General features: G+C 43.9%; 1 protein-coding gene across 3 annotated transcripts in view; it reads left to right on the top strand.

The window, feature by feature from the left end:
* Positions 1-13,656, top strand: part of itgb7 (integrin, beta 7) — an 86,958-nt gene that overhangs the window by 57,836 nt on the left and 15,466 nt on the right. For all 3 annotated transcript variants that reach the window (XM_060920269.1, XM_060920268.1, XM_060920270.1), the window contains exons 12-14: positions 196-398; positions 8,749-8,959; positions 10,822-10,994. In XM_060920269.1, coding sequence (XP_060776252.1) covers positions 196-398; positions 8,749-8,959; positions 10,822-10,994 — 587 coding nt within the window. The remainder of the gene's footprint in view (positions 1-195; positions 399-8,748; positions 8,960-10,821; positions 10,995-13,656) is intronic.

Raw genomic sequence — 13,656 nt, 5'->3', positions numbered from 1 at the left:
CTGTTGCAGACAAGAGAAATACGCTCACTGCACTCAATATACCTGTGATTACTTGAAATGTACTGTATGTGATTTTCCTGTAAAGGCTCTAAATGCATATAAGAGAAAAAATTATGAAGAATTTTAAAACAATGTATTAATTATTTCCTTCACCATTAATGTGTGTGTGTGTGTGTGTGTGTGTGTGTGTTTCAGGTGTAATACAGGTTACATAGGTCAGTATTGTGATTGTGAGAGTAACAATCGCACATCCTGTCGCCGTGACAACAGTACTAAGGAGTGCAGCGGTCGTGGTGTGTGTGAGTGTGGTCGGTGTAAGTGCAGTGGACAATTCAGTGGGAAGAACTGCGAGTGTGACGATACTGACTGTGAACGCTACAACAACAAGATCTGCAACGGTGAGCCAGATCATCACAATTCTAATGGGATTTCCCAGGACAATTTCTACTGGCTATTCATTATCACACACTCTGAATCTGATACCAGAAGTTCACAGTGCAGTATTATGACCTCACACTCCAGAATACAAGTTTCATAGAAAGAAAGAAAGAAAGAAAGAAAGAAAGAAAGAAAGAAAGAAAGAAAGAAAGAAAGAAAGAAAGAAAGAATGTGACTCTGACAGGCATTCTGAGTTTTAGATGTCTTCTGTACAATTTAATTTACAATCCTATAACATCTCACGAATGCACTACACATGGAGTTGCCATGGTGACCAGAGACCTGCCATTGAGATTGAGGCACCATTTGTGAAGCAAAATCGTTCTCAATTTATCAGTCTATGTTCTATCAGATTCTCTGATTTTTTGTCAGTGTTTCCATGTTGAAATTTCCTGGTAATCAGAGAAGAATTAAACAGTTAAGATGATGGAAGTAGAGAAGACTATCCTAAAGCTACATTGGTATTTCCATCAGGAAAGTTCCTGGTATTCAAAGTCAGGTTACACAGCTGATTAAGCAGATTCCCTGAGCTCCACATGGTCAGGGTGCAGGCACTTACTGAATGCAGTTGCAGGGGAAAGCAGGGGCATTGCAAATTGGTAACCAAATCCAAGTTGAAATCCAGGAAGCATAGTCAGGGTCAGGCTAAGGTTGGTCTATGTGCGAACAGAGTAACAGAGGCTAAACTAGGTCAAGGTCAGGAATATATGGAGTAATAAGGCCAGAGCCACAGGTATACGAAAACAAGAGAACAAGGCTCAGTAAGGTCAGGTCAAAACACTGAGAGATATATTGCATTGTCAGTTTGTTTGTCTGAGACTTATATAGGTGACCACAAGTTGGCTTAGTGGTTAGCGTGTTCGCCTCTCAATCAGGAGATCGCGAGTTCTACTCGTGGTCGGGTCATACCAAAGACCATCGTAAAAATGGTACCACTGTAACCCTAGCTGTATAGGTGAGAGCCCCTCGGAGGCTACCATCTGGCAAGGCACACTGCAATACAGATGTGAGTGGGGAAGTCAAACTCTTGCGGTTACCAGAGGACCTGCCCCCCACTGTAACCCTAGCTGTATAGGTGAGAGCCCCCCGGAGGTGTTCACTCTGGGAGCAACTTCCTTCCTAGGGCAACCTCTCTTTCTGGGAGTTGGTTTGTCAGGATGTTGACTGTGGAACTCTTGGGTTAAGAGAGGGTCTGAGATGTCCTTGGCTGGCAGCCAGCTTTGCTCCTCTGGGCTGTACCCCTCCCAGTCCACTAGGTATTCCAACCCACCTTGTCTGCGATGGGAATTGAGGATTTTTCAGACTTGGTAGATGGGCTCTTTTTCCAATTTTAGAGCTAGTGGAGATTTACTGATGGGCGAGCTGGTGGCTAATGAGACTTGAATGGCTGGTTTGAGGCATGATACATGGAATGTTGGGGCCATGCAGCAACATGGCAGAAGTTCTGATCTGTATGAGACTTCATTTATTCTGTTCAGTATCTTAAAGGGGCCTATGTTGCGGGCTTGGAGCTTATGGCATGCACTTATCTGGGACAGATCCCTGGTGGATACTCACACATGGTCGCCAGGAGAGTATACCGGTGTTTCTCCCCTCTGCTTGTCTGCATAGTGCTTGTATCAGCTGGCTACCTCTTCCAGGCATTGGTGGACTCCCTCCCATACCTGCTGACTCCTCCTGAACCATGAGTTGATGGCTGAGATTTGGGTCGGGCAATTGTCCCATGGAAACAGTGGAGGCTGATATCCAAGAACGCACTGGAATGGTGTGAGCTAGGTGGCTGAGTGTTTAATTGAATTCTGGGTGCATTCTGCCCATGGGAGAAACTGGGACCAGTCCTGTGGATTCTCTATACAAAATACTCATAAAAAGAACCCAATCTCCTGGTTAGCCTGCTCTACTTGTCCATTTGATTGTGGGTGGTATCCTGAGGTCAGACTCACCAAAACCCCCAGTTTGTTCATGAAGTTGGCCCAGACCCACGACATGAACTGAGGACCTCTGTTACTAACTATATCCTCCGGGATGCCATAGTACCTGAAGACGTGGGAGAAGAGCAGTTTGGCAGTTTCGAGTGCTGTGGGGAGCCCAGGCAGGGGAATGAGTTTTAGCACCCTGGAGAATTGATCAATAGCCACCATGATTACAGTGTAGTTCTGAGACTTGGGGAGATCCATGAAAAAATTGAAAGCTAAGTGGGACCAGGATCATTGCAGTACGGGTAGAGGGCAAAGCTTGCCAACGGGTGGAGCTCTGGGTACCTTCACTTGAGCACAAGTTGAATATGAGTAAACAAATTGGCTAATTTCAATTAGCATGTTCTCCCACCAGTACTTATTTCGGAGGAGTTGGTAGGTTCTCTGACTGCTTGGATGTCTGGTTGTGGGGGATGAATGGGCCCAGGTGATGAGTGGCCCTCAGAAACGTGGTGGCACATACATACAGCCCAAGGGGCAAGAGTCTGGCAGGTTGTGTGGCTGGGCCTTGGCTGTTTCCCAGGTAATTGAATTGATGAAACAGTCAGGAAGTAAAATGAGAGTGGGTTCACTGCCAGAGCTAGTTGTGGTGTGCAATCTAGAAAGGGTGTCGGCCTTGGTATTCTTGGAACCAGAACAATAAGAAACTGTGAAGCGGAATCAGATGAAAAACAGAGCTCATCTTGCTTGCCAGGGGTTCAGGCTGTTTTGAGGCATTCTAAATTTTTATGGTCCATGAAGATGACAAACAGGTGGGTGGCACCCTCTAACCAATGTCTCCATTGTTCTAGCGTGAGCTTAATAGCAAGAAGTTTGTGGTTGCCAATGTTGTAGTTTTGCTTGGCCAGAAGGAGTTTCTTGGAAAAGAATGCAATAGGGTGCAATTTGGGCTTTTCCCCAAGGCATTGTGACAGAACCCCTCCCACCCCTATTTTGGATGCATCTACTTCTACTGTGAAGGGTTTGGTAGGATTGGGGTGGCTGAGGATGAGTGCTGAAGTAAATGCAGCCTTGAAATGTTCAAAAGCCTCTCCTGTGGCAGGGTTCCACAGGAGGTGTTTGGACCCCTTCTTTAGCAGGGAAGTGAGAGGAGCAGCGATGGTGCTAAACCCTCTGATGAATTTATGTTAAAAATTTGTGAATCTGAGGAAACATTGAAGCTCCTTTATTGTGGTGGGTCTGGGCCAGGTGGTAACTGCTAATTCCTTATTTGCATCCATACTAAGTCCATTAGCACTGATGATATATCCAAGGAACAAGATTTGGGTCACATGGAACTCGTGTTTTTCTGCTTTTACATAGAGCTGATTTTCAAGAAGTCAGGTGAGCACTGAAGTGACGTGTTGGCGGTGCATGGCTTTGTCAGGGGAGTAGATCAGAATGTCATCTATATAGGTGATAAAATATTGCCCCAACATGTCACAGAGGACATCATTTATCAAACAGTGGAGTACGCTGGGCACGCAAGAAAGGCCATATGGCATCATACAGTATTCAAAGTGCCCAGAGTTGGTGCTAAAGGCCATCTTCCACTAGTCACCCTCTCAGATGCAGACCAAACTGTATGTACTCCATAAGTCCAATTAAGTAAAGATGCTGGCCTCTCTCAGTTGTTCTAGGGCTGACGGTACAAGCAGAAGTGGCTAAGGGTACTTAACCGTGATCTGATTCAAACCCCTATAATCAATACACAGGTGCAATCCTCCCCCTTTTTTTCTAAAAAAAAAAAACTGGCTGATGCTTGAGACATGGATGGATGGATGTAACCCTGTTTCAGAGCCTCCTGAACATATTCCTCCATGGCCTTTTGTTCAGCAATGGACAGTGGGTAGATTCAGTTGCATGGAAGGGTCGTGCCCAGGAGGAAGTCTATGGCACAGTCATAGGGACAGTGCGGAGGGAGGTCACCGGTTTTACCCTTGCTGAACACTTCCTTGAATGTGTGGTAACAGGCTGGTACATGCTCTATGCCCCCAGGCTCAGGGCCTTCCACGAAAGTGGAGGCTAGAGTGATTCACAGGAGCTGTAGAAATTCATGGAAACATGTGGGAGACCATTTGTAGAATTTCGCAATGCTGACAGGAGATAAGCGGGCCATGTTGTTGAAGCCAAGGGAAACCTAGCACCACAGCTTGGCGAGCAGTATTCATGACAAACAGGGAGATGTGTTCCATGTGTAAGGCCCCCACCTGAATCATTACTGGGGTGGTGTGGTCGGTCACAAGTCCCTTGCCGATGGGTCCGCCATCAATGGCTTTTAGACTTACTGGGTGAGGAAATCTTTCTGTGGGCAGGCTGAGGTTCTGGATGACTTCATGACTGATGAACTTGCCCTTAGCCCCAGAGTCTATGAGGGCAGAAAGAACATGGGTTGAGTCTGGAAGTTTCAGTAAGATTTGAATTTTTAAGTAGGTTGTACAGAACATATTTTGTGACTCAGTGGGCTGTTGGAACTGGCTGCTTGACAGGGATGACCTGCTCTCTTAGCCGGATGAACTGAACATTGTGCTATAAGATGATCATGTTCACCACAATAAAAATAAAGCCCCTCCTTCTGTCTTCTTTCTCCCTCCGATCAGGGCATTCAGGTATTGGAAATTTCCATAGGAGTAGGGTTTTGTGGAACTGGTAGAGAGATTGGTGCGTGTTTTAAGGAGGGTCAGTTGCTGAACACATAATCAAGTTTGATAGCCAGGTCAATCAGGGAGTAGAATAGAATAGAATAGAATGCCTTTATTGTCACTATACCCATGTACAATGAGATTAAAAGCAACTCCAATAACAGTGCAAACAGTGTGTAGAGAAAAAAAAATGTGAGGGTGTAAGGGGGGTAAGGTGCACAGTCCAGAGGCGTATGTGTTGTGTTTCACATTATGGAGTGAGGTATTGCACATTATAAAGTATGGCACAGAGAGAGTCACATTATAAAATATTGCACATTATAAATTATTGCACAAAGAGAGTCACATTATAAAATAAAATATTGCACATTATGAAGTATTGCACAGGGGGCTTAGACTATAAAGTCAGAGCATATTCAAGTTCAGGGTGGTTATGGCTTTTGGAAAGAAGCTGTTTTTGAATCTATTTGTTTTTGTCCTGATGCACCTGTAGCGCCTCCCTGAGGGCAACAGGTCAAACAGATCAAAGCCAGGGTGGGAGCTGTCCTTGAGTCCTATGACAATTGTTTGTCACCACATGCTAGCTCAGTGAGGACATTGGGGTTCAAACCCTGACGAAACGTGGCCTTGAGTGCCAGGTAATTCCATCTGCTCCCTGCCACAAGAGTACGGAATTCCAGAGCAAATTCAGCCACTCTTCTCTCTCCTTGCCGGATTGTCAGTAATTGCTCACTCATGTCCACTCCCTCAGGTTGGTGATCAAACACTCTCTTGAATAGTTCAATAAAATGATCATAGGATGTTGTGTGCTCACCATCACACTCCCATACAGCACTAGCCCACTTCATGGCATTTCCCATAAGAAGGTTGATAAACTGGACAATCTTCTGTTCCTCTGTTGCCTGTGAGAGTTGAGAAGTACAGAGAACACTGAAGGAGTAAGCCCTTACACTCTGATACCTCTCCTGAGAATTTTTCCAGTTGAGGAACCATCAAAGCTGCACTGGTTGAGGACATGGGACATGTCAGGAGGGCCTGTGAAACAACAGCCATTAATTGTGACATGTGAGTGTTAAGCTCACTTAACATCTACTGGTGTTCTCCCAACAGGTGTCCCTGCATGTTTAAAGCAGTTTGCTTTGCCTCCTCCGCTGCATCCATATTGGTGAAGTATCCTGTCAGAGTGCAGGCACTGACTGAATGCAGTCGCAGGGGACAGCAGGTGTGTCGCAAACTGGTAACCAAATCCAAGTCGAAATCCGGAAGCGTAGTCAGGGTCAGGCTAAGGTCGGTCGATGTGCGAACAGAGTATTAGAGACTAAACTAGGTTGAGGTCGGGAATATACGGAGTAATAAGGTCAGAGTCACGGGGATACGAAAACAAGAGAACAAGGCTCAGTAAGGTCAGGTCAAAACACTGAGCGATACTTTGCAGTGTCAGTTTGTTTGTCTGAGACTTATATAGGTGAGTGGGTGATTGAGAAACAGGAAACAAATGTGACAAGTATTCCAGGAAGTGTTGTGGCACTTGGGAGTTGTAGGCCATTGTGGCCACATTTGGAGGCCACTCTGAACCTACGCTTTTGGCGCTATTACACATTCAGATTATTAAAGTCACCTGCATGCAGTTCACACCGCCAAGGTTACCAGATGTTTTTTGAGTAGAAGTGTGTGAGATGGAGTTTTACACTTATGTCTAGACCACTGCCTTTCCACACAATCACCTTTAAACCTGAAAAAAAAATCAGGAAGAAAAATGTTAACTGAAGTTGACAAATAAAAAGGCTAATACAGTGTGATGATATCTGAATAAGAAGATGGTGAGTGTTGAAATAAATCTAATTGGAGTCTCGTATATCACCAGTATATTACTGCATGAACAGAGCGAGTTGTTACTCTCTCATTAATCACTGGTTTAATTTAACAAAACAGTTTCCACACTCATTATTTAGGAGCAGATAGAATAGCACTTGATCCAGCACAGAGTGTTATTTTATAGTTTATTTATTTATATCATGCTCTGGAACGAGACACTAAATCAAGGTGATGAAATCGTAATGTTTGTGAGATGTAGGAGATTTTATCACACTTTTAATTCATTATTTCATTATCTGATTTGATGAATTGATAAAATAAAGTCAGTGTTTGAGTTAATTCAATGTGCTCCTGTAAAGAAACCCTGCTTATGGTGTGAAGGAGAATCTGAACGAGCGCCCATCTGCTCCACTTAGGTGGGGTTTACATTAGACCGTATCAGCGGATCATCAGATTAATGTTTTTAAAACGATTAGCGTGCACACGGCAACGCCAATACACGGATACGCTCGGCTCCGCAGGCATCCTGCGCTCCAAATCACTCCGCCCTGAACAGCGAGTGCCCTCTGGAGGGTGCGCACTCCGGCCCTGCGCAGCTCACACAGCGTGCGAGTGAAGCGCACGAGCAGTGATTCGGGACTGAGCCGCTGTGTGTGTGATCCCGGTGCATATCGGGCATGCGCGTCACTTACCACTTGCAAGTGGAAGGATGGCAAGCCTAAAGACAATCATAACTACACAATGGGCAGTATTTGCATCAGTATTTGCAGTATTTTCATACTTTTATACTCTTTAATGAAAGGTGATACAAGGCGGAAGTCCGTGCCGTTTTTCAGCAGTCGCGTCACATGACCAACGCCAGCAAATCAGAAAGGTGGACGTCACAGTGACGTTGTCCAATGACGACGCCAGCTAGAGCTCAGCACAGCGTATTCGCGTATTCTCAATGTTTACACAGCACCGGACCAGACACGATCTGGATTGAATACGTGGACCCTGGCGGATTCCCGTTTCCCGGCGTTTCCAGGCGGTTTAATGTAAATGGACAGTGCATCTGCGAAGAAAACGAGACAGATACGGTCTAATGTAAACTTGGCCATACAGAGAAACTTTACCTTCATTCATATTTTTATCTCTGATGCAAAAATACTTTTTGCAGACTGTAAAATGACATGATTGTTAATTAATATTGTTGTTTTTATGTAATTAATTTTGTCCTCGAATGACATTCCATTGTGTGTGAGTGTACCGTATTTACAGACAAAGAAAAACATACATTTCAGCGTGACATTGTGGTTCCATCAAACTGTCAGATGGTGGCGCTGATCCTCACTCGAGCCGAGATCACACAAGGGTCGTGGCTTAAGCTCAAGACCAGAAGCACGCGTAACTCATCTCATCTCATCTCATCTCATCTCATCTCATTATCTGTAGCCGCTTTATCCTGTTCTACAGGGTCGCAGGCGAGCTGGATCCTATCCCAGCTGACTACGGGCGAAAGGCGGGGTTCACCCTGGACAAGTCGCCAGGTCATCACAGGGTAAAACGAGTCAGTTCCTCAAAATAAAAAATAAAAATACTTATGCACTTGTACAACTAATTAAAACTAAACTGAAATTTAAAAATAATTTAACTGAAAGACAAAATACAAACAAATGAAAATCTCAAAATTCACAATAACTCTGGTAACTAAGACACGCCTCTGTTTTAGACAAACCCCGCCCCCTGTGTGTGTGTGCAACTCTCAACTGACTTTTGAATAGTGCTTGTGTCTGAGGTGTGAATATTTTTGTGTGTAATTTCAGGATTAAATCTTCTGAGTGCTGAACTCTGAATCCAGCACTTACTGAAAGAATGACGTCGAACACAGTACTCACTCCTTTCCATGTGTGTTACAGGTAAAGGTAAATGTGTCTGTGGGGAGTGTAAATGCTCCCCTAACTACACGGGCTCAGCGTGTGAGTGTTCCACAGAGACAAGTATGTGTCAGAATAAATCTGGAAAGTTTTGTAGCGGTCACGGAAACTGTAGCTGTAACCGCTGTGAGTGTAACAAAGGCTTCGGGGGAGACGCCTGCAATGAGCTCACCAATGCATGCACAAAATATAAGTGAGTGTCTTTTTTTCTTTCAATATTTTATTTAAATTCCTTTTTAATGTGTTGAATTTAAACCCAAAGTCTACAGCATAATACTACACATAGTTTAACATCTCAACACCTTAAGCTTTATTATTAACACCAGAAGATATGAATATTAATGAACTTAGTAAAAGATGACCCTATGTCCTGCGAACATATCACTAAAAGTAGCTGGATTAGCAGTTAGCTAACTGCTAGTAAACTAGCTGAGATCAGTTACATGAGTGGGATTTCAGTCTCAATATTTCATTTACAATCTCATTTTCCTACTCATTTAATTACAGCACAAACTCTTTAGAATGTGGTTCACTGTTACCATGACAACCAATAATTAAACTTATCTTAGGGTGACCAGATTTCCCGAGTCTGAAACCGGGACACTTTTGCACGCGACCATGCTCGTGCACGCACACCTTTTTTTTCCGTAAACGTGACACTCAGAGAGGTGCTCTTATCATTGTGTTGAAGCTCACATTTATCAACATCTCACATGAAATAAAACAAACAGGCATTTTGTTATCTAGTAGCATAGTGGGATACAGATCAGTTAAATTATGGTCAGACAGCAGATGTTGTAATGGCTGAGAATAGGCCAGGCTATGTCCATAGGCCACATTTACACTGATTTATTCCACCTGTTTGTGAGAACACCAAGAAGAATGCATATGCACATGTAGGCTAGATCTCTAAAATTGTATGCACTATAGCATGAACTTAAAAAGTAGATAATTATGTGACCTCAACATAGCCTCGGTCAGAATCAACCTTACTAACCATTCCCCACAACTGAATGAATAAAGCAAGAAGATGTGGACAAAAGTGAACACTTTAATGGAAGGTGCAACAAGCTGTTCAACACAGCAATATGGCCAAACTGTCAGAATGGTATGTTAAACAGAAACAAAAAAAAGAGACAAGTGATTTGAGAATATATACTCAAACAAAACAGCAATAAAGGAGGAGAGGGGCGACAGCCCGAGGAAAGCCCCCACAGGAGCGCACAGCATTTGCAGCATAGGCTACCCAACTCAGCACAGGAACAAAACACAGGAACAAAGCTAAGGCGACTGTCAATCCACTCACCCTAAACAAAATGCATTAGCCTACATATATTTACAAGAAGAGTGAATCTTTTCCAGTTTTAATGTGATCCTGTATATCGGCGTTACCACCGTGGGCTACAGAGAAGGAACACTTACAGTGTGTGCAGTCGGCTTCGTGCGCATTGTTCTGCGCCTCTCGGAGGAAGGGGGAGGTGCCCTGTAAATCTTTGGAAAAGGTACATTTCCTTTTCGGCATAACTGCTGCGGCATTACTGCTGCTAGACAAAGAACATTCGCGCCAGTTAATGTTTATTTTATTGTTGCATGGCAACACGTTCTGTTGTCTGGAATAATGTGGCTAAATAAACACCCATGCCACAGGGCCAGGGGGCAGCAACCAGGAAAGTCTGCGATTCCTGTCAATTCATCAAAATAGTAAATGCAGACATTTCTCCGCTAATGATTCCCACGCTGCTCAGTCGCAAACACCACGAGTGGCGAAAACCGGGACATATCCGTGTCCTGGCAGACTTTTGTCGGGACTCGGGACACACAACCCCAAATCAGGACTGTCCCTGTAAAACCAGGACGTCTGGTCACCCTAACTTATCTAATTTTACTAGCTAGGAAGCTTAGCACACAGGTTGTGTAGGAAAAAATTCCTGGCTTTACAAAGTTTTCCTTTAATAATTTGTAAATCGGATGTGATTGGGGGAAAGAAAGAAAGAGAAAAAGAGGTGTGACCCAGATAGTGTGTGTGTGTGTGTGTGTGTGTGTGTGTGTGTGTAGAGATTGTATGGCCTGTACACACGCCAGGGAGGGCTGCTCAGTGAGATGTGGGGGAGTTCGGCTGGTCAAGTTGGAGGACTCTCGAAGCTTGGAGTGTATACATGAGAGCATCAGCTATGAAGTGAAGCTGGATGAAAACGACAATGTGGTGATCAACTACGCTCAGCTACCACGTAAGAACTGATCACACACACAAACTCAACAATACTTAAAGTGCTAGTCTAACAAAAATGACATCATAAAATCCCAGGTTTTCTGTGTGTGATGTGCTCAAATAGGTTCTAAAGTTCACCAATAAATAAAAAATTGGTTTGACAAAGAAATTTTTTGCATCTGAATTCTGTTTCAAAAATCACTAAAGGCTTGTCCGCCATTATTAGATCTCCGTGATTTACAGGTCAGCAGCGCTGCATGTGTGACGTCATATGCGCCACTGCCTTCTTTTGTATCCACACTGATGCTGTAATATTCTCTGAAATGGCATACGTTCTTGATATTATCCATCCATCATCTGTAGCTGCTTATCCTGTCCAGTTTATCCAAGCTGGATCCTATCCCAGCTGACTATGGGTGAGAGGCGGGGTTCACCCTGGACAAGTCGCCAGGTCATCACAGGGCTGACACATAGACACAGACAACCATTCACACTCACATTCACACCTACGCTCAATTTAGAGTCACCAGTTAACCTAACCTGCATGTCTTTGGACTGTGGGGGAAACCGGAGCACCCGGAGGAAACCCACGCGGACACGGGGAGAACATGCAAACTCCGCACAGAAAGGCCCTCGCCGGCCCCGGGGCTCGAACCCGGACCTTCTTGCTGTGAGGCGACAGTGCTAACCACTATTCTTTTAAGTTCGTTTCTTAAGACACGTATTTTTAAGGATGTTACCTCGCTTGTTGATAGTTTCGGCGAACACTTCCGCCTTCTTCAAAACAGTCACCAGATGTCGAGTGGTGACGTGCCTTATCAGCTGATGTTACTCTATGGAGGCGTGAACGTCCCGCCCAATTTGACAGGTAGTCCACGCCTCCTGCTGTCAGGTCGCTGCCCCAGGACTGCGCTCCAGGTGTGTGACAGCGCGTACGCTCCCTCATCCCGGTTCATGGTCCTCTGCGCCCGCTTACGTATCTCCACTGCCTCCAAAATCCAACGCTGATATCTATTCTCTTCAGCGCGAATGACTCTGGCCTCTTCCCAATTCATAATATGATTTTTTCATATTGACAGCAGGAGGCATGGACTACCTGTCAAATTGGGCGGGACGTTCACGCCTCCATAGAGTAACATCAGCTGATAAGGCACGTCACCACTCGACATCTGGTGACTGTTTTGAAGAAGGCGGAAGTGTTCGCTGAAACTGTCAACAAGCGAGGTAACATACTTAAAAATACATGTCTTAAGAAACGAACTTAAAAGAATAGTTATAATTATCAGACATAATGAATTTTCACTACATATTAAAAATAAGTTATGGAGAAGATTGTGCCAAAGAGGTACGCTGCCTGGAAAAACTAAAGAAAAAACTGGCGCGACAAAGAAACCATCTCCGCTTCAATCTCCGCTGCCGGGACGAAGGCGTCATTCCAGCAAGCCTCTACATAAAAAATCCAATACCAACAAGAAACGCAGAAAGGACCATCGAAAGAGCGCGAATGACTCTGGTAAGAGAAAGAATTAGATGCACGACAAACAAAATCAACAATTTAAATACAGAAATAACACAAAGAACACAAGATTTCAAACTCCGGTTCAAACTCAGCAGTGACATGGAAAAAAGTATGGAAGAACATCTAAATGCAATACAAGAACAAGAATTCTCAAAAACAAAAACACGCCATATTAAAAAACTAAATAGACTTATCAAAAAGAAACAAAATAAATGCAAGGACAAGCAAATAAATGAAAAATGGATTTGCAACCTGTCTAAACACACACTAACAACAGCAGAATGCACTATACTCTCACGGGGACTAAACTATGCCATCACACCAAATAAAATCCCGAATGAAGAATTCATACTGGCTACGGAACTAGCATGCAACATGATACAGGACCAAGGACAGAGAGCCGCATTAAGGAACGAAATAGCAGGCATCCTCACCTCAGCTAAACTGCCACCCAGAAACACAACAAAACAGGAAATGGAAGCCATCAGAACACTCGCAAAGAACAAGAAAATAACAATACTACCGGCTGATAAAGGGAGGACCACAGTTATCATGGACACTAATCAATATGAAAAACAAATGAATGAAATGCTCACGGACCCAAACACATATGAAATACTCAAAAAAGACCCGACGGAGGAAAAGAAAAAAAGACTAAAACTATTACTCAAACCGTTAATGGATGACAACAAAATTGATAAACAAACATACAACCACCTCATCCCCACAGCAGACATCACCCCCCGGATATACTGCACACCGAAAATTCATAAACCCGGAGCACCACTAAGACCCATAGTAGACAGTATAGGATCGGTTACTTACAACCTTTCCAAGACGCTGGCAGACATAATCAAACCACTCCTCGGACTCACGGAATACCACTGCAACAACTCAAAACAACTGGCGAAAGAACTAAAGGAAATCAAGATAAAAAAGGATGAAATCTTTGTATCACATGACGTCATATCCCTCTTTACAAAAACACCGGTCACAAACACTCTTAACATAGTAGAAAACCGGTTAAAAGCAGACAGAACCCTGAAAAAACGTACAAAACTTACAGCACAGGACATAACAAAACTATTACATTTCATTTCCACGTCCACATATTTCCAATACAGAGGTACAATCTATAGACAAAAAGAGGGATTTGCAATGG

Source organism: Neoarius graeffei, chromosome 4, assembly GCF_027579695.1.
Source record: "Neoarius graeffei isolate fNeoGra1 chromosome 4, fNeoGra1.pri, whole genome shotgun sequence".
Taxonomy (NCBI): domain Eukaryota; kingdom Metazoa; phylum Chordata; class Actinopteri; order Siluriformes; family Ariidae; genus Neoarius; species Neoarius graeffei.
This window is presented reverse-complemented; position numbering and strand designations above follow the sequence as displayed.